Source organism: Urocampus carinirostris, chromosome 13 (assembly GCF_059441175.1).
Source record: "Urocampus carinirostris isolate Australia breed hairy pipefish chromosome 13, RoL_Ucar_1.0, whole genome shotgun sequence".
NCBI classification, from domain to species: Eukaryota; Metazoa; Chordata; class Actinopteri; order Syngnathiformes; family Syngnathidae; genus Urocampus; species Urocampus carinirostris.
This window is the reverse complement of record NC_142361.1, coordinates 28,918,976-28,939,849: the sequence shown is the minus strand read 5'-3', so window position 1 is coordinate 28,939,849 and position 20,874 is coordinate 28,918,976. Positions and strand designations below refer to the sequence as shown.

General features: G+C 37.8%; 1 protein-coding gene across 11 annotated transcripts in view; it reads right to left on the bottom strand.

Moving 5' to 3' along the window:
- Nucleotides 1-20,874, bottom strand: part of LOC148354263 (calcium-activated potassium channel subunit alpha-1a) — a 268,595-nt gene that overhangs the window by 53,612 nt on the left and 194,109 nt on the right. The window contains exons 21-25 of one of the 11 annotated variants that reach the window (XM_088351068.1): nucleotides 17,474-17,647; nucleotides 9,005-9,037; nucleotides 8,643-8,720; nucleotides 1,989-2,322; nucleotides 897-901 (exon numbers count right to left, since the gene is read on the bottom strand). The exons of 8 other annotated variants lie outside the window; for them this stretch is intronic. In XM_088351068.1, the coding sequence (XP_088207194.1) occupies nucleotides 897-901; nucleotides 1,989-2,322; nucleotides 8,643-8,720; nucleotides 9,005-9,037; nucleotides 17,474-17,647 (624 nt within the window). Of the gene's footprint in view, nucleotides 1-896; nucleotides 902-1,988; nucleotides 2,323-8,642; nucleotides 8,724-9,004; nucleotides 9,038-17,473; nucleotides 17,648-20,874 lie in introns of all 11 variants that reach the window. 2 more of the 11 variants (XM_088351069.1, XM_088351070.1) reach the window with 2 other exon arrangements.

Below are 20,874 nucleotides of genomic sequence, written 5' to 3'. Positions count from 1 at the left end.
AGCTTCACTACTGGCACTTAGAACCTCTAGCTCCAACACTGCACACTTGGATTAGTCCTTTGGTTAGAATCAATAGCAACATGTGATACTAGCGCAAAAGAGACGACACAAAGAAAACTAAGACGTGGAATGTCAAACCAATGTCTAGTTTGGCTTAGTTTGTGTAGTCCATGCTGCTAATTTCACATCACCTTTTCACAATTGAGTTGGACCACATAAAAGCAAACCAGCCCAGAGAACGCACTAAGGATGGGCAGTAGAAACAGATTTCCACAGGACAATTCAGACCTGACTAGTCTGTTGTATAAACAGGACATTGAAAATGAGAAGTAGATTGAATGGAACATTGTGAAATGGGAGCCTGAATCCTAAAGAGCATGGACTGAAATCCTCTGAGTGTGCAAAGTTAGCATCTTGCTATGTCTTCATGCCCTTATAGCACATGGAAGTAGATTTTATTATTGTGGGTTGAGTTCTTTAATATTATCACTGCAAAAGTCATGTTAAAATATTTAAGCTTTTCTCGCTATGCAAGCTGATCATTATTCTTATTCAGAATATTATTTTGGTGTTTTACCTTTTTAAAACTTTTTTTCAATCAACAGGACGGAAAAAAAATGAAATCTGGATAACGGCATAATATTTTGCTCATTGCATATCAAAGTTGGCCAAACAATGGCCCTTGGGCCATTGCAGAACGGCACTATCAGTGATCCGAAGCCTTCATCAAAATGTTTATTCTAAAAACTTTAATGCTTTGCTAAAATATCCTTAGAGGCATAATTGATTTAAAAAATTGATTTTTGTTTCAAAAGTGGCGCGAGCTTTATAGAAAACTACTTGAGTTTCTGTTTATACTAAAAACAAAACAAAAAATACTACTCAGATGGTTATACAATTACTTGTAGGTGGCCCCTAGTTGGAAAGGCTTGGAGACATCTATTCTAAATATTCAATTTATTTAATTTATCTTGATTATTAGTTATAGCAAAATAATCCGAGCAAGGTTACCAACCATATGCATTTATTGACTGGAAATAAAAAAGAAAAAAAGGCGAATGTATAATAAAATTTATACTTGTTAAAAATAATGCAGATTTTGATAAATTATTAAAACAATAATTTCAATAATAAATTAATAGTTGAAATAAGGAAGAATACATACTATGGTAAATCATAATAAATACAAAAAAAAAAAATAAACAATATGAGGGAAAGGGAAAATACACATATTTACACAAAATTATGATTTTTTTGTTTACCTTGTTGGTTAAGATTAAGCTTTGAGACTGATAATTTTATTCTGTTTTTATTAATAGACACCTGCAAAGGCGATTCCATAGGATTTCAGTTTATTATTTTGGCTAGTATACCTTATTGTTATTCATTGTTTTGACTTTTATAAACATTATTATCACTATTGTGTTCCAAACCCATTTGGGTGATCCACTTTGTGTTACCTCAGAGATGTATTAACAAAAATAAAGAGATCTAGGGAGTGCTTTTAGAACAGATTCAGATTGGGAATTTGGCATTGTGAGGGTTTGTTCAGTCCTGTATGGCTGTCCTTGAGAGTTCAAAATTAATTCATGTCTTCTCTCCTTATTTTGAATTTATCAGAGCCCCAGGTAAAATAGTTTTATCCCCACATTTCTCTTGTTATGACATAACTGTTTTCATTTGTATTTATGATGTTGAAATTATAGTTATTATAGTTGAAGAAAAAAAAGTCCCTCAATCTGCCCATCCCTAGTACACAGCAAATGGAAAACATGTATTTGGCAATGGTATTAAAAAAACCCAAAGCTCTGCCCTCCAAGCTACGGGCTACTCACAACCCCTCAGGCTGACAGCTGCAGAGACAGCACTGGTAGGCAAATCCAAGCAAGTGGTAGGGGGGGCAGAAAATCAGCTCTGGCAGAGCCAACAATCATGCAGCAAACAGCACAGGCAGGCTACTGACTGATGCATCCCGCTAGGGGGGCAACCTACAGTGACTGTGCAGCATGGCATTACTGGGGTGGTATCGGTATTTCACCGGCAGACTGCGGGCCCGGTTGAGCCGGCTCTCCGCCAAGGCCCTGGCGTCTTCTGGCACAGAGATACTCATGCGCAGTTTGGAACGGCGTACCGCCGGGGCCGGCGCCGTGGGGATCAGGCTTCCTTTACGGTTATTTACAAGGGGGACGTTGACGTTAACAGAGGTGTTCTGGTGGCTTTGCAGGGCGTTGGGCGAGAACGCATTTGAGGAGATGGCAGTGGAAGGGCAGCCGCTGATTTTAACTGATCGGTTTTGAAAGGACGGCCTAACGTCATCTGTGACTGTCGAACAATGAAGAATACAAAGTGTAAGGATGAAAATGATTATGAATGAACACATTGACATAACGTGAAAGGTGACTATAAAGCGCACCATTTTTTGTACGGTTAAAAACATTGGGTTTTAATAACATACCCTAACTTAATTACTCAAAACAGTGCCTGTAACATGGCAGTAACACAGCAGCAACCCGACAGTAACTCAGCACTAACAGGACATAATTCAAAGACCAGGTTGAGGTTTCTTTGTGTAGTTAGTATTAGAATTGTCCTTATTGTCTTTGATAACAAAATGGTAAACGTTGTTTGCAATGAGATTAGATGTAGCGCTCCAAAATATAACATCTAGTAAAGATCTAAAAATGAAAACTAAGATTTAAAAAAAGATGTAACAATAAATAGGCAAAATATTTTCAAGGTAGTGCTAAGAGCCTAGCCTAAGTTGTAAGTGCATCAGGCGATAGTTTTACCACCCTGTGGTGGACAATTTGTTCCTTTTGTGACAGGCATGTTTTGGGACACCTATCATAAGGCTTTTGGTGTTTGAGGAGATGATTGTGGAAGGGCAGCCACTGATTTTTACCGATCGGTTTTAAAACAATAGCCTAACGTCATCTGTGACTGTCAAACAATGAAGAAGTGTAAAGATGAGGAATAATTAATGGACACATCGGCATATCATAAAACCTGTCTATAAGCCACAACCATTACTTTTGTATAGGAAAAAAAGATTGTGTTTTATAAACTTAACTTATTTTTTTAAAACAGTGCCTATAAAATGGCAGCACAGCAGCAAGACAGCGGTAACTCAACACTAAAGGGATGCTATCAAAAACGCCGGGTTGACATTTCTTTATGTAGTTGGAATTAGAATTGGAATTGTCTTTATTGTTATTGATAACAACATAGTTGAAATTGTTTACACTGAGATTGGACGTGGCACTCTAGAAAAGGATGTAATATATAGATAAAAAAAGAATATTAAAAAGAATACTTGAAAATATCTACTATATTTAAAGACTGGCCTAAGTTCAAAGTGCATCAGAGTTTAGTTATACCAACCTCTGATGGTTGATTTGCTCCTTTTCTAACAGGTATATTTTCGGACACCTATAAAGGTTTTTTAAGATGCGTGTGAGTCAACGAGCAGATACAGTTGTTTATGATAAGTTATTATTTCCTTACCAAATAAGACTCCTTTCTTTTGCATGCACATGCCAAATTTAAAATAATATCATTGATTTTAAATGATATTCTGTTAATTTCAAGAAACATGGTAAAATATTTGACCACCAGATGGCGCTGTAGTGTGGAGTGCAACCATAAATGAGTGATACAAAGCACAGGACAGAATGTAATATTTATATTGTATGCATATTTGCCTCATAAGTCATGTATGTTTTTCTCATTTTTCAAATCTTTTTTTTAATGAATTCCCTTTTGTTTTTTTTAACCACTAGGAGGCGTTAAATAGGACACAATGTCCATTTAGAATTAGTTCTAGCAAAATATTTATTATAAATATAATATTTTCAATATAATAATTTAAAGTCATATGCTGGATTACTCTTCCCATTTCTTATTTGACAATAAGTATATTTTAGTATATTTTTTTAACCATAAAATGAGATAAAACGTTTTTTAATTTTCTATAGAACTAAGTTAAAATATACGCAATATAAGACGTGTATTACCGGGAACCTAAACTGATGAGCAATTTTCTTCTGCATTTGAATATTTTAAAATATTGATTAATAAAATGAATGAATACAATGAATTGAAAAGAGACCCATCCCCAACAATGAATATGACTGAAATTCAATTTTTTTACCACTGGGATGTTCTAAATAATACCCAATGTCCTTTCAACGTATTTAATCCAAACAGTGCATGTCACGTGGCAGTAACTCAGCACTACATGATTATAAAAAAACAAGGTTGACGTTTGTTTGTGGAGATAGAGCACACTCTGGTGGCCATTTTGTTTCTTTTGGAGCAGGCGTGTTTTTCGGACACCTATACATGTTTCCTCGCACAGTTATGGGTGTTTAATCAATTCTAATTCCCCCCAAAATAAAATGTATTTCTTTAGCAGGTAATTGCCTAGTTTACAGTATTATTATTAATTGGAAATCAGACTTTGAAATGTTTAGTTGACGTGATTAAAACTTAGCTTTTAGTACGGATGTTGCGCTATTCATTTATTATGTTGTTTTGTGGAATTTCACAAGAAAGTCAATAAAAAAGGACAGCTTTCATATCTGTCAACACTCAAGTTGTGGATACGATAAGAATGAATAAAAAATAGCTCATCCAACATACCGAGTGTTTATATTAGGTTATAAAAGCGATTACTTCTTTGTTATTCCGCAGTCCTTATTGTCTTATCATCTATTTGTGACAGACGTGAATTAATTATGCAGTTCGAAGCACACGACACTGGCTTATAATTTAAAACATGCAGGAAGAGTTTTCTTCGACACAACGATAAATCTCAAGTGAGGGTGGGCGAACGATCCAAATATCGATATTATCTATACTGAGCGAGGACTTAAACTATAGTCTTGGGATTGATGCTGTTTTCCAAGTTTAACTATTACTATTATGATGTTGTTATTGTTCGATTATATGAGCCTTCTAACTTTCAAATTCGATCAAATTGTGGTTACACTTTATTTGCACTTAAAACTTTATTTACAAAATATTCTGTAATGAAAGGTACTGTACTTTCCGGATGATAGGGCGCACCTGATTATGAGATGCTACTTCAAAATACTCACTTGTGATTTTATCTATGTATTCAATGATTTTATAAACCGCAGAAAACAATAAGGCACATGACATAGATACAGAGGATAAAACATGTAATTCATAAAATCTAGAAAATTAGGGAATCTTGTTTCATCACTAAATGTTATTGATTCATTCATAAATGGTTACCATGTGGGAGAGCAATTCATTGCAATCGAATTTTGAATCTCTGGCTTATTTGGGGTTTTTGGGTGCACCTTATAGTCCGAAAATTATGTTTATTTTAGTTGTCTTGTTGACATTACGATACAGTATATATATATATATATATTTTATTATATTGTTAAATTGCCTTTTTGTTTTGACACTCCTGACTTATGTTCCGAAACAGTAGTTTTAGTAGTATTTCAGTTTTTATAGTTTCATATGTTTTCATATATTGTATTGTTTACACCAGTGTTTTTCAATTCGTGGTTCAGGACCCCAAAGTTGTTTGCGGGTCTGTTTTCAATGGGTCGCAGGTATTTTCCCTGTCAAAAAGTTGCTAAAAGAAGAAAAACGGAGGGTCGATTACACTCATTAACAGTAGATGGCGATAAAGACCTATTAGATCTCTTTTACCACTCAGACAACTCGGTGCACTAGAGAGGGAGTGCATCCCATTGTATTGTGGTTTGTTGGTTTTATTTCCCTTTTCTGCCCATAATACTGGGTTGTAAGGAAAGATGGTGATAAGGGGAAGGTTACGTGGTAAAAATTGACATCAACAATCGAGACGAAGAAGGAAACTATTGCAAAATATGAAAATGGTAAATGAGTGTCTTTCATTGAAGCGCTGCTGGAAGGTACAGTAAACACTTTTAGCTTTTTACCAGTATATTCATCTTTATTAACTACATAATTTAATTATCATCGATGTTTAGGTACACATTTTATTAATATTTTGTTTTTTTTTGTGTATAGCTATTTTAAAGCAGTATTAGAAGGTCACTTATATGGGATCTCGGCTTATATACGAGTATATACGGTACTTGAAGTCAATTTGAGTTTGCTGTTCCTTTTGTTTTTTTGAAATATTAAAAGGTGAATGTATTTACTATCTCTGTAGAATAGTTTCATTGGATGCATTAGAGAAGTGGATTTTTCAATCTCTTGATATGGGTTGCAGATTGCCATTGGGATGGAATGGTGGGTTCTGGAGTCACCCCTGTTGAGAACCATTGGTTTACACGGTTTGCACTTTGATTTCATTATAAAACTATTGTGCAATAGCAGGTATAGTAGTTGACATGTTGACTTTGTTTTAGTTTTATTTTCCTTCAATGGAATCTTATTTTGGTTTGACTCTCTTAACTTGTGTTCTGAAACAGTTGTAGTAGAGGTATGTATATTTGATTTTTATACTGTTGAAGTTGTCATTGTTTGTCGTCATTTAATAAAAAAAAACTTTTTTTTTAAATTCTAAAAGGCTTTAAGTGCCTGCAATCTTTGTGCGGTTTTTAATCATAACTATGAAGTACTGCAATGGAGAAAGGGTTCAATTATTCAATAATCATGACATTTCCAAGAAAATACCAGCAATGTTATCGAATCGCTACTACCCCGGATTTACTTGGATCAAATTGATACCCCAAATCCCAGTATTGGCACCCCCTAATCTCAAGGGGTCAGGACTCTCTTGGCAGTCAGCGAGCTCTGTGTCAAATCTACGCCGGCAAAGTGGGACTTTTCCTGCCTTGGGGTTGGGGAGGGTGGCCGGTCGGTCCTTTTCGGAGGATGGAACGCGCTAGGGTAGGCCCCCCCTGGCGATAAACAGACGTTTATCCCAGCAGTCAGCTGCCTCCTTGATTTACGGGGCGCCAGCGATAGCTCCTGGATTCATCTGGCCCTTGTCAAACATGGAGAGCATTAGAGCACGCTCAACCACCCTGGCAGCTCCACTGTGCTTTCTGAAGCAGCCAGACGGCAACTGTCCCTTCCTGAAATGCTAATCACATGATGCTATAGTGCGCCGCGTGCAAACAGAAAAATGTTGACTTTAGCATGTGAGGGGAGCTGGCTTTTGTTTTTCTGGCGGTGCCTGACGCTGAAATATGGAGGACCGATCCTGCAATAAGTAGGAATATATTTATAGGTACATAAATATCTATATAAATACATTAGGACTTGAACGTGTACTCTCTTTTTAATATTGGACACCCGCGAATGATGCAAAGGATTTCAGTTGTTATTTTGACTATTATACTGTGCTGTTTTTTCTTTGTTTTGACTATTTGCACTGTTTACATTTGGCATGTCAAACGTTGGATGATTCTATCCTGCCCACCATATATGTCTGAGTTTGTCAACAAAAAGAAGCAAGTCTTTATGTTATTTCTATCAAAGTTATGATTTTTATAATAAATCCAAACCAAAAGCCAAGTAGTTTGATTTGATGTAGTCTAATTTTGTTTTCCATGCACTGCTAAATCTTTTGTATTTCTTCACTTTTGCAGTAACCCGGCCCAGGAGCCAAACTGAGTTTGAAATCCCGGGTTTACATCATCGACACCAAAGGCCAACCATATTGCTTTTCTTTGATTACAACTCCTTTTAAGGCGGATAAGCTTTTTGTAACCTAGGATATTTAATGATAATAAAGGTTTCAAGGTAGGGGGCTCACTTATTTATTCGTTTTGTCATTTGTCATTTATCTATTTTGTTATTGATTTTGTCATGAATTTTCTCATTTATTATGTCTTGTGTTTTGTCGCGCATACTCACTTGCATTTTGTCGTATTTTTTGTGTAATATTTTGTCGTGTACGTGGTTTATCTCGAGTATCTTGGTGAGTATTTTGTCATTAATTGTTTGTGTGTATATTGTCACAACAAAATGGTATTCAAATGAGGAGGAGGCCCAGTTGCCTGAGCCTTTCCCCTATTGGTCTATCAATCGCTTATAGGTGAAAATCTCAGCCAGTTTGTCCGCCCCCGTCATTTAAATAACATTGTGACAAAATACACGACAGAATACAAAACAAAATGCACGAAATTTAAATGACAAAAATACACATCAAAAGATTAATACATTGCATTGATCTTACGTATTTGGGTAGTACGACATTTATGTATGTGTTCATTTATTTAAATGGCAAATATTTTTAGGTATTCCTGTATTCACATATAGTTTTCTACTCATGGCAGAATTGGTCCAACAAGACAAAATAGACGACAAAATAAATACAAAATTAGATAGGGGACAAATGTAAAATAAATGAATGCATTGAATTTATGTCATATATTTAGGTATTACCCGATGTATTTATCTATATGGTATATATTTGTGTATGTATTTATATCTGAATATGGCAGGCTTGGTCCTCCATGAAAAGTTGCATTGTGTCTGCACCATCTTGTTAATATCAAGTGGAAATAAATAAATACAGTTTGCATTATTACTACTTCTGCAGATGTTTGAAAAAAAATGTAAACGAATAAATGATATGCTTCTAAATGACATAAAACAAATGAAGCATGAACTTAAGTGACACTATAAATCTTACTTCTCAACCGGAAGTAATATTTATTTACCTAAATTGCAATCAGCTTTGAACCGAACACCGGTCTCTTTTTGGCTTCCACTGTTCCCTGGTGCTGTAACGCCATCTGCTGCTAGAAGCAGCACAATACAAAAACACAATGGTTTATAAATCTAGGTTATTGCCTCTAAACACAATCTTATTCACCATACATTACACATAACACCACTTAAAACAGGATTATATTAGCTATAACAGTGTTTGCGGGGTTATTGTGTTTTTGCAACACTGTTAGAAGAAACAAACGGTTTGAAAGTCACAAGGTTACATGCTAAAGGGAACAGTCAACAGGGAGGAAACCACCGATGCTAATTGCGTTATATTAAAGGGGGAGGACAGAGAGGTTACACTTACGTGTTCTGACATATCCGTTATATTTATATTTGGCTGAGGAGAATGCAAAGACAAGTGGCAGGTCACACGAGGGAGAATGCCGCCAAGCACACATTAGGAAATAAAAGACATCAACCCAAGAGGAAAAAAAACAACAAAAGGGGGTGGAAAAATGAATTAAGGTGGGAAAATGGGGATGATTTACCCCTTTTCACCATGAGCTACGATGACATGTAAATATTCCCCCACAAACTGCTCATATATTTAACATTTGGAAGTGAGAACTGCTGTAAGAAATATATGGAACAATGCAAGTTAGGGAAGAAGTTGATTATGGTGATTTGATGGAAACTCAAAGAATAAGTGATTCATTTCTTGTCAGTTTGAATTTTTGTCGACAACTGCGGATTAGCACGAAAAGCTACCCGTTTTCCTAAAACAAAGTTATTACGATGTAGTAAATATGTTATTACCCGATTGGAATTGCTAACAGCAGGGTTAAAATAGGCTCAGTCAACCTCTAAACATCAAACTTCCAAGGAAATCTCAATGACCCTTCACGTGTGAGCTATTTTCAGAAGCAGACCACGGGGCCATTTAGGTGTTTTAGGGGGGTACTTGGTGCCCACCGGCATCATGATGGGGGATCCCTGGTGTAAACCTCTAAAGATAGCGAACTGAGAATAAATGAACGGCAACCAAATACATACTTGACTATGCTGCCAATCGCTAATTCAGTTTCAAGAAATTGTGAGAGGGTGGGTCTATTGCGTGAAAAGTCGGGATGCACCGAATTTTGGCACAATTTTTCTGCCTTATGACCAAAAGTCGATTTTTAGTTTTGTCATAAATGGAAAAAAAGAAGAGGTGAGCCATATAAAGTTGGATTTCACTTGGGCTGCTTATTTTTTCAACTTTTTGTTAACCGCAAGCTGGACTTTGGCTGATGTTCGCATGCTAACTTAGTACAGTGGAGCGGTTTTCATTTGTAAACCTGTACTTTGTGTGTGACTATATGCAGCGAGAGCTTAATTTACTACAATTTTTTTTCCTTTGTCAAATATGCGCGTGTTACTCATGTTTTACATGATCATCATCATAAATTCCCTTCTACTCCCGTTTTCTTCTATTGACTCTTCTGTCTATTGAAAGCCAAAATGCCTCCAAACCTCAGCAATTTGCAATGTAAAGCCGTGTAGAGCACATTTTGCTTTGTCGGACACCGAAGAGTGGTACTAGCGTGGCTGCGATCCATTAACCCTGATCATATATTGCTGAGAGCGCGGACCTGCAGAGCGCACTACAGTTGGGCCTTGTGGCTCTTTTTTTGCTGGTCTGTCCGGCTTAAACGAACTACACACTTGCAGCCACGATCCATTATCCTCTATCTTTAGTATGATTTGTGAGTGGGACTGGCAGAAGACACTTTTGGGCTGGTGTCTCGTATTTTGCCGTTACTGATTTTCTGCTAAAAATAGACTGCTTTTGCAGGGCAACGATCCATTATCATCATTTTATTCCTGCCTAAAATGAACAGTGCCCTTGTAGATGCAATTTATAACCCTTAGTCAACTATTGCTGCAAGAGGGGCAAACAGAGTGAGGGTTAAAAATTGGGGGGGCATGGTTTGGGTCCCTATTAACACATGATAAACGAGGGATTAGAGTATGCCCGTCACTTATATTTACTGCCCCTTGTTTAGCAAGTGGGCAGCACGGCAGAGCAGTGGTTAGCACGTGTGCGCCACAGTTCCGAGGTCATGGGATCAAAACCTCCTGTTTCCGTCCTTGCACAGGTTACCTCCCACATTCCAAAAACATGCATGTCAGGTTAATTGGCCGGTCCAAATTCTCCCTAGGAGTGAATGAGCCAGTGAGTTGTCTGTCTCTGTGTGCCCAGCGACTGGCCAGCAACCAGTTCAGGGTTGGGCTCCAGCAGCCCCGCGACCCTACTGAGGATAAGCGTTGTAGATAATGGATGAATGGATAGTCAACAATTGCTGCTAGAGGGGCGAACAGAGTGAGAGTTAAAAATGGGGGACCATGGTTTGGGGTCCCTATTAAAACCATGATAAACGAGGGATTAGAGTATGCCCGACAGTTATATTTACCACCCCTTTTTTAGTCATTGCAAAATGAGCAATAATTGATTTCTTAAAATGTTTTTTTCTTTCTTTCTGTGTTTAATTTTTAGTTTTTGGCCATAGGTTTCGCATTTTCGGTTTTCGATTTCTACCGTACGTTTTGATTTCGGTGCATCCCTAATAAAAAGCAAACACGTCCAACAGGGAGGCACTCTTATGATCAGCTGACTATGCATTTGTCACCACAAACAGCGAAAGCAATCGAGCATTACTAAAGGAGACACCGAACAAACACCGTAAGCACTTTTACTCAACTAGGCCGGACTGACACTCTCCATTGCTAGTCTCTTCCGTCACTAAAGGTCACAATAAGAGCCCGAGGCCGGCCTCTGACACAGATCCTCATACTGCGACCCACAACGGCCCTGGCATCTGTCCGCAGCGATTTGCCTGCCTAGCCAAAGCCGAGAACTAACCGGCTAGCGTGGACTTAGGCAAGGGGCGAAAGAGTCTTGCCTGGTGGAGATGAGCTGTCAGGGCAAGTTTGGTGATGGACCAGCACGGTCGGGAAAATGAAAACATAATTTCGGTGTCAGGAAGGATAAGGTTTCCCTCGGTGAGGTACGCCAAAAGAGAGGATGCTGGTTGGTACGATCCCACCTTTGGATCTAGCTAAGATAGAAAGATACCAGACTCTTTTCATCCCTTTCAGATTTTTTAGGACATATTTTTGTTTAGGGGCAAGCTCTGAAAATTCCAAGAACTAATCCACAACTTGGATGAATTTTGACAAATGTTCTGGGTAGCTTTGTACAAAATGACCCTTTTTTTTTTTGAAAAATATAGATATTTTGAAAATGTCTAGTCCAATTATTTCAGGTGATATTTTAAGGGGGGAGTCACATTTTACACAGTTTTGGGGAAATAAAAATAAAATAGTAATTCAAAATTTTAAACATGAAAAACAAAAATAAATTAAAAACATTTTTTTAAACATAATCATTAGATTTGTTGGGGGTTGCCTTATAATAAATGAACACAGTTTAAATGGGGTTGTTTTGTGCAACGTGACCCAACAGAATTTGTGCATTTTTAACAGAATAAACACATTTTTAGAGCAATTTCTGACAAACCAATTCCGCGGGCTGTTAGGAAGTTGTAAACCAATTTTGGTTGTGTTTAAAACACAACTAAAGGACCTATTTAATTGTTTTGTTTTTTTAATTTAAAAAAATATAAATATTATTTGTACATTTGAAAAAAAAGTAAACATGGAAAAAAACAGTTTTTTACATTTTTTGAGAAAAGGACAAAGTTTGGGGATTTGGTTATAACAAAATGACCCAAATTAAGGTAGTTTTAAACTTACCCATAATTTTTTGGAGTGTTTTAAAGAAACCTACATTTTGTTTTTTATATTGAAAAATAATAACACTAAACTTAAAACAACCCAATTCTGCAGGTTGTTCTGAACAAAATGGCAGAAATGTGGGTCTGTTTAAACTAAAACTAGATCATGTAATTTACATTGTTTTAAATAAATTGCCTGTGTTTGTTATTTTAAACAACAAAACAAAATAAACCAATTTTTTAAAAGAACCTAATTTTCAGGTTGTTCTGGACAAAATGACCCAATTTTGATGGTTGCTTTAGACAAGACAAGACTCAAATCTTGGGTGTGTTTAAACTTAAACAGTAAAAATAGTTTTTGTGATTCAAATGATTTGTCATGTTTTGTGTATTTGTGTATTGAGCAATATGTAGAAAAAAAGGGAGAGAGAGAGAGAGAGAGAGAGAGAGACAAGAGTAAAGAGAAGAGAGTAAAGAGAGAAGAGAGAAGAGAAAAGAAAAAAGAAAAGAGAGAGAGAGTAATAGAAAGAGAAAGGGTGTAAAAAAGGAGAGACAACAAGAAAATAAAGAAGTTCAGAGGGAGAGAGAGAAGAGTGAAGAGTGAAGAGAGGAGAAAAGAGAGAGGAGAAAAGAGAAAAGAGAAAAGAGAAAAGGGAAGAGGGAAGAGAGAAGAGAGAAGAGAGAAAAAGGAATATAAAAAAGAGAAGAGAGAAGAGTGAAGAGAGATAAGTGGAGAGAGAAAGAGAGAGAGAGCAATAGAAAGAGAAATGATGTAAAATAGGATGGAGAAAGAGGAAGATAAAATAAAGAAGTTGAGAGAGGAGACAGAAGAGAGAAGAGAGAAAAGAGAAGAGAGAAGAAAGAGAGAAGAGAGAAGAGCGAAGAGAGAAGAGAGAAGAGAGGAGAGAAAAGAGAAAAGAGAAATGAAAAACGAGAAGAGAGAAAAGAGAAGAGAGAAGAGACAAGATAGAAGAGTGGAGAGTGGAGAAAAGAGAGAAACATTTGTTTTGGTCGTATTTCTCTCTGGATAACAACCCAGTGTGTTGGCTTAAATAAACCCGAGTTGTGGATCAGTCCTTCATAGACCCCAACCTGTGCATAAGCATTTTCGCTAATGTTCTATTGTGTATGTCGTTCACCACGTCTGCACTTTTATCTAGAAAATTTAGCAATACAGGATATAATGGACTAAGGTGAAGTGCTAGCTAACAACGGCCAATGGTTAACACAGGCCATTTATTCGAACAAGAAGCAACCCCGAAAATCACAAAATTCCACTACTCCTTCTCTCATGTATCGAGAAATTCCCTACCACAGTCCATCCAAAGAAAATCAAGTCCAGGTGCATACATTATAGGAAGTCATCATGTATAAAAACGTTGTACAGTATCTGGAAAACAAAGTATAGAAAACGAAGGGAAATCCTGTAATCCCTGACTTGACAAGCACTCCTTCGCTAAACTCACTTTGTAACGACAAACGAGAGCTAGGAGGAGGGGAGAATCTGACGAAGGGGGGAAGCTTTCCTGAAATCCTACAGGGGGCTCCGGGGAAAAGTGAGATCAGTAACCATGTAATGGCCAGTAATTGGTACCGAGGGATACATGCGCAACTACACGGGGCCAAACTAGACCCATCGTGGCACGTTTGACATTAATCTAGGCTGAATCGGCCCACGAAGGGAGAATGCCAAAGAGGAAACAAGATCTGCGTTTCTGGGGCCCGGGCTTTGATAGCCGGCCTACTGCTGCCATGTCTAATTGACAATCCCAGCTTTTCAAAATAATGTTTTCTCAATCAAGACGCCATCTTGTTTCACTTTTAATTTAGTGTTATGAGTCAGTGTTCTTTTTTGACGGACATTTTGTTAGAACACGGAGAGACCGTCTATCGTGTGATTTGAAACGAGGGCTGTCTTAATCTTTTTCATTTTTGCATGATCATCTTCATCAATTCCCTCCTACTCCGGGTTTCTTGTTACTATTAACGCTCCTGTCCTTTCGAAGGTAGAATCCTGCAAAACTATGTATTTAAAATGGGGCAAAGTGAGATTATTTTTCATTCCACTTTACGTAATGTATTTCGCAACCTACGTGCATTGCGTGTTGAAAATTTTCTGCAATTCATTAAAGCAATTATTGTCAGGCCTTGCAGCTCTTTTTTGCCGTTTTGTTCACCCAAAACAGAATTGCACTGAGGGGGATTAGCAGAGCACACTACTGTCAGGCATGGTGGCTCTTTTTTGCTGCATTTCCACCCAAAAGAACTGCACCTGTGCAGCAGGGATCCGTTATCCCTATTCCCATATTGCTTCGAGTGGGGACAGGCAGAAGGAACTTTTTAATCGAGAGACGTGCCTAGTTCAAGCTTGCAAAAACTGAAACGCACTGTTATGGCTGCAATCCATTAATCCCTGTCGACAATTGCTAAAATCACACTTGGTGTAAATTAGCAGTGTTTTCTTTTTGATGGACACCTTGTTAAAACACGGAGATAGACTTTGCGATCCATCTATTGTGTATTTGAAACTAGAGCCATCTTTAGTTTTTATTTTTGCATTATTCATCATCATCAATTACCTCCTACTCCAGTTTTCTTGTCGCTACTAACTTTCCTGTCCATTCGAAGGTAGAATCCCGTGAAAAATATGTATTTAAAGAGAGGCACAGTGAGATCATTTTTCATTTTACCCTTTTTAAGGGTTGTTTTTCGCAACCTCAGTGCATTGCATGTTAAAAAAATCTTCTGCAATCCATGAAAACTACTTTTGTCTGGCCTGGCCGCTCTTTTTTGCCGTTCTGTTCACCCAAAACTGAATTGCACCACAAACCATTACCCCATGTAACATATTGCTCGAAGCACGGACTAGCAGAGCGCACAATTGTCAGGCCTGGTGGCTCTTTTTTTTACCGTTACTGTATTTCAACCTAAAATGAACGGCACCTGTGCAGCAGTGATCCATTATCCCCTATTCCCATATCGTGCCGTTCAAGCTGGCAAAAACTGAAATGCACTGTTTTGGCTGCAATCCAGTATTCCCTGTCGACAATAGCTCAAAGCACTTCTGCTTTAAATTTAGGGTTATTTAGCATTGTTCTCCTTTTGATGGTTGTCTTGTTAAAACACGGAAAAAGATCGTGCGAACCAACTGCTATTGATTTGAAACTAGGGCTATCTTATTTTGGGGTTTTAAAACAGAGTAGGCCAACATAAAGAGGAACAGAATCAAAAGCAAATTCAAAAGAAAAACAACCTAAAAAATAACAAGCCAATAATAATAACAACAAATAATCACATTGCAGTATAAAACCGTACAACAAAACAATCCGTCCACTCCCCATCATCTTACCTTCAAAACCATCGAAAACACAACAGTCGTGATCATAATTACACAACTGCACGAAACGTAGCATGCCAGAGCTAGCTAGCAACCTACGATACGATACGATAGCACCACACCACCACAACACTACGCACCCACCAAAAACACAGAACATAAAGTGCGACGGACGTGGTTGTGATAAATAAACGAGGAAAAATGGAAGCAAATAGAGAAAATAGAAAGAGTGCCTTTTAGCGAGAAAATGGTTCGATACTGTTGGAAGATAGATAGAGAGATAGAGAGATAGAGAGATAGATAGATAGATAGATAGATAGATAGATAGATAGATAGATAGATTAAAAATGCCACCTAGCTAACTAGCAAAACAAAATGACATTTGATGCTAACTAGCTAGCAAGCTACACAAAAAAATCATTAAAACATGATTGGCATAAGAATATGGATAAACAGATAGATGAAATAGATACAAAAATGTTAACTAGCTAGTGACACAATTAGCCATTAAACCTATTTGGCTAGCTTCAAAGAATAAACGTAATTGAATTAGAAAAGATGGATAGACAGCTGAATGGATAGATATGATAGAAAGATAGAAAGATCGATAGATAAGAATGCTTGTTAGGTAGCTACACAAAAAGCCATTAATGCAAGCTAGCTAGCGACACAAAAACGCTGTTGGATAAACATAAAATATAGAAAAGGTGCATGGACAGGTGGACAAAAACAAAAGATGGATAGATAGAGAGAGGGAGAGAGAGAAGTAACAAGAGAGATAGATAAATAGAAAGATAGATAGATTGTCATACAAACAGATAGATGGACATAAAGATGGATAGATGAAAAAAATGCCAGCTAGATAGCTTCACAAATAGCAACTAATGCTAGATACTTATACAAACATATGAATGCCATTGGGCTAGCTACACTAAAACTGTTAACAAAAATAATTGACATAATACGATGGATGGACAGAATGTCAGATAGACAAATACATTGATGGATGGATAAAAAAGTGCCAACAAGCTAGCTCAGCAGCACAAATAGCCATTCATGCTAGCTAGCTAGTTACACAATAAGTCCTTAAATAACAACATGATAAATACAACAAAAAAGATGGATGGTCTGATGGACAGAACGACAGATAGATGGATAGTTAGACAGTTACCCAAATAGCTATCAAAGGTAGCTAGTAAGCTAAATGGAAATCTGTTTTATAAAAAAAAGACAAATAGACTGATGGACAGAATGATGGACGAATAGATGGACAGATATAGGCTGATAAATAGATGAATTCATGAAAATGCCAGCTAGACAATTAGCTAAACAAATAGCCATTTTGCCAGCTAGCATACAACATGAAAAGCTGTTAAATAAACCTGATTGACGGAGTAAAGATGGACAGAGAAACAGAACGAGGGAAAAACTTATAGATGGATAAGAAAATGATAGCTAGCTAGGTAGCAACACAGTTAGCCATTAACGCTAGCCACCTCGCTACACTCAAAGCTGTTAAAAAAACAAGGATGGCATAAATATACATGTATATTTATAAAACAAATGTTGAACTGTGCCACAAAACCACACCTGACAAAACGCACCAGCCGCACACACACGCCTACTTCACGTGACGTTTAGCGGCAGCGCACACGGTAAGCACACGTTACAGACAGAAACGACACGTAACAAACAGCATGTGTTGGGCGGTGTCACTTACAGGCACGTAACGTGGTTGCGCAATCATGAACAGACACAGAGGAAAGTGGGTAGGCCCTCTGAAGGGTGTCCATGTTACTATGTACACTGCCTGACATGCAAGAGCAGTCTCGCTCGGAACGGCCGCAATCAAAACAACATGCCAGTTTCATTCGCTTGTAGACGGACATCTTGGCTACAGTCACGTTTCAGGATGAGAGGAGAGGAGAAGCAGCAGGTTAATGGCAAGAGGAGAAAAAATTTTCATCCAGGGAAGGAAGTTGGAAGTTCACTTCATCAGAGTGTGCGGGCCTTAGCGGACTTGAGCCCCCGCACGTAGAATTGGTTTTCAAATGCCATCTTGTTTAAACTGTCTGAACTAGACAGAAATGACTGTGCTTTCTAAACCAAAAGCGTCTAAAAATTCAAATTTGGCCCGAAATTTGAAAGCGCGCCTCATAACAATCCGGTGCGCCTTATATAATGCTAAATACGGTGGATAAGATTGGAATTGCATAAAGTATTTATACAGTATGTGTACGGTACTATATAAGGTTTTCTAGTATACAGTGGTCCCTCTTCATACCAGTTTAATTTATTCCAGGATCGTGCTAGTATCTCGAACTCTTAATGCAGCTCCCAAAGAGGGGTCAAAGTATATGTTTTCCCTGTATTTTGATCATTTTAGCTTGTTTACACCCTACGATTTTTTTAAATACATATATCGTCTTGCCCATTTCTGCTCTAATCTGGATCGTCTTGGTTACTGGTAGAATAGGACTACATCATCTTAGATAGCTAATACTGTTGCGGTATTCTACATAGTCTGTCTTGCTGTGAGTAAATAGGTGCCACGTTTTATTTGTAAGGTGTATTACCGTTTGATAAGAAGGATTTGCATTAAATAATAAAGTTGGCAATTGGCATAGGTGGACAGGGACGAGATGAAGGGATTGTTGCTGATACGTAAGCATTTACTGTACACAAATGAAAGTTTCTGTAACTTTAACTGAACTGAACGTCCACCCAAAAAATTTTTACAGCAGTTTACTTATTTTTTGGCCTCTACGAGCTGATGCTGGCGGTAAGCCGTTATGAGCGGTAAGCATACTCTAGTGGTCTCCAGTGGTAGCCTCTGGGACTGCTCGTGAACTGAAATTGTATCCGTATACCTAGTAAGATTTATTGTTACTCGCAAATAATACCCGTTGTCCTGATGACTCATTACTTTCACCTGTGCCAGGTCGTTTGGTGCCAGCTGCTGCTGGATACCTAATTGGTTTTCCGTCCTACTTAAGCTCAGTCCTTTCACTCGCCTGTCCGTCAGCGAACCTCTGTTTTCACAAGGCAAGCATTTTTTACTCTGACTCCCGTCGGTCCCGTTTTGTCACCCGTTTTCCACTAGTCCGTTCCTGATTTCCCCGTTTGTCTCCTGCTGCAATCATAATAATATACAGTAATCCCTCGGTTATTGCGGTTAAAGGGGATCAAAACCACCCGAGAAAAGTAAAAATCCGTGAAGTAGCAACTCTCCTTCAAAAATGCTTGAAAAAAAAAATATATATACATATATATTTTTTTTATTATTATTTTTTTTTATTATTTTTTTTAGACCCGGTTAATGGGGAACAAAACCACCCGCGAAAAGTGAAATTCCGTGTGCCTTATACTCCAGTGCGCCTTATGTATGAAAATTATATAACAAAAGACTATTTTGGGGTGCGCGCCTTATAATGCGGAACTTATGGTAGTCTCGAATCGCTGTCTCAATTAAGTTGTCTCGTTCAGACAGAAATTTATAAATGAAATAGTGTGCGTAGTGCAGGGGCTCAAGCACCGTGTTAAGGCCGAACAGGTCAAAAAGGCAAAACTATAAGAGTGGGAGGAGGGCGAGGGGGTAAAGGGAGTCGGGGAGGGGGCATTCATTTGGGGAGAAGGGCAAGGCATGAGCAATGTCTTCAGCAGCAAACCTCAAACAAAGTGGTCATACATTTTACATAGACATCCCGCAAACCGGTGGCTCGAAAACAAAAAAGAGCGGCGCACGTACCTGGGTCCCATCATGCAGCGGCGCTAGGAAGCGCCTCTGTCCAAAAAAAGGCATGGCGCTATTCTACGGGCACGTGCCAACTCATGCTGTCGTTTGCACAAATGACGTTGCACTGCGCAAAGGGAAGCTTCACTCTCCAGTCTCTTATTTTATACAACTTTTTAAATACGCTCCTTTAAATAATGCATATTATTGTATTTATATGTGGAACATCTATACCAGGGGTGTCAAACAGGCGGCAGGTAGGTCTGATCAGGCTAACTAAGGGATTGAATCCGGCCCGGGAGACAACGCTGAGGAAAGCGCAAGAGGAAAACGAGCTGCGGGTTGAAATATGGCCACCTCGTGTTCCCAAAGCCAGGTGCCTCTCATTAACGCAGTACTTGTATTTCTTTCTCTCTCTCTCTGTTTCTCCATCTCTCACTCTTTCTTCCTCCCTTTCTCTATCACTCTCTATCTCTCTCTGTCTCTCTTTTTCACTTTCTGTGTTCCTGTTTGTTTCTTTCTCTCTGTGTGTCTTTTTACCTTCTTTTGTTCTCTTTTCCTTTTTTCCTTTACTCTCTTTCTTTCTCTCGCTTTCTTACTCCCCTTCTCTCCTTCTCTTTTCTCTCTTTCAATTTCTCTATGGATTTCTTCCCCCCCTAACTAACTATTTTTCTTTTTATTTCTTTTGTCTCTTACATTCTCTCTCTTTTCAAATTCTCTCTCTTTCTCTCTTTCCATGTCCCACCCTCTCTCTTTTTCTCTCCCTCTTGTATCTTCCTCTCTCTTTTTTTGGGATCTAGTAGTCCGGCCCCCGAGAGAATGTTTATTCTATCATGTGGCCCCCCGAGTTAAAATGAGTTTGACACCCCTGATCTATGCAAAAAGAAAAAAGTTCCTCTAGAAAAAACTTGTTGAGTGTGTTTTTTTTATTGTATATATAACTGAGCCTCTGTCCTAGATAAGGAATAAACAAAAACAGATTTTGTAGCTACTCTGAGTTAACTCTTTAAGAGTGTTCAATGTAAGAGTTAAACTCACTTTTGAATTTGACATTTCTAATTGGAGCTTTAACATTGATAGCAATACTTAAAAAGCATATTTAACATTGAGTTAAAACTTTTGAGTTAATTTAACTCGTGAGTTGACTCATATTAATTCAGAGGTAACACGCATAGGTATAGTTTGAGGGTTTCACGTGTCTGAGTTGAAATGTTTTAGGTAGACTTTTAGCATTAACACCATTATTTATAGAGCAAACTTGAGTTAAGCTTTAATGCTGTTTAAACTCTCGAGTTAACCCATGCATGTTAACACATACATATTAACTCTGAGTGTACTCTTTAAATCATGCCTAATTTAAGTCTTTTGGGACTTTTGACTTTGAATTT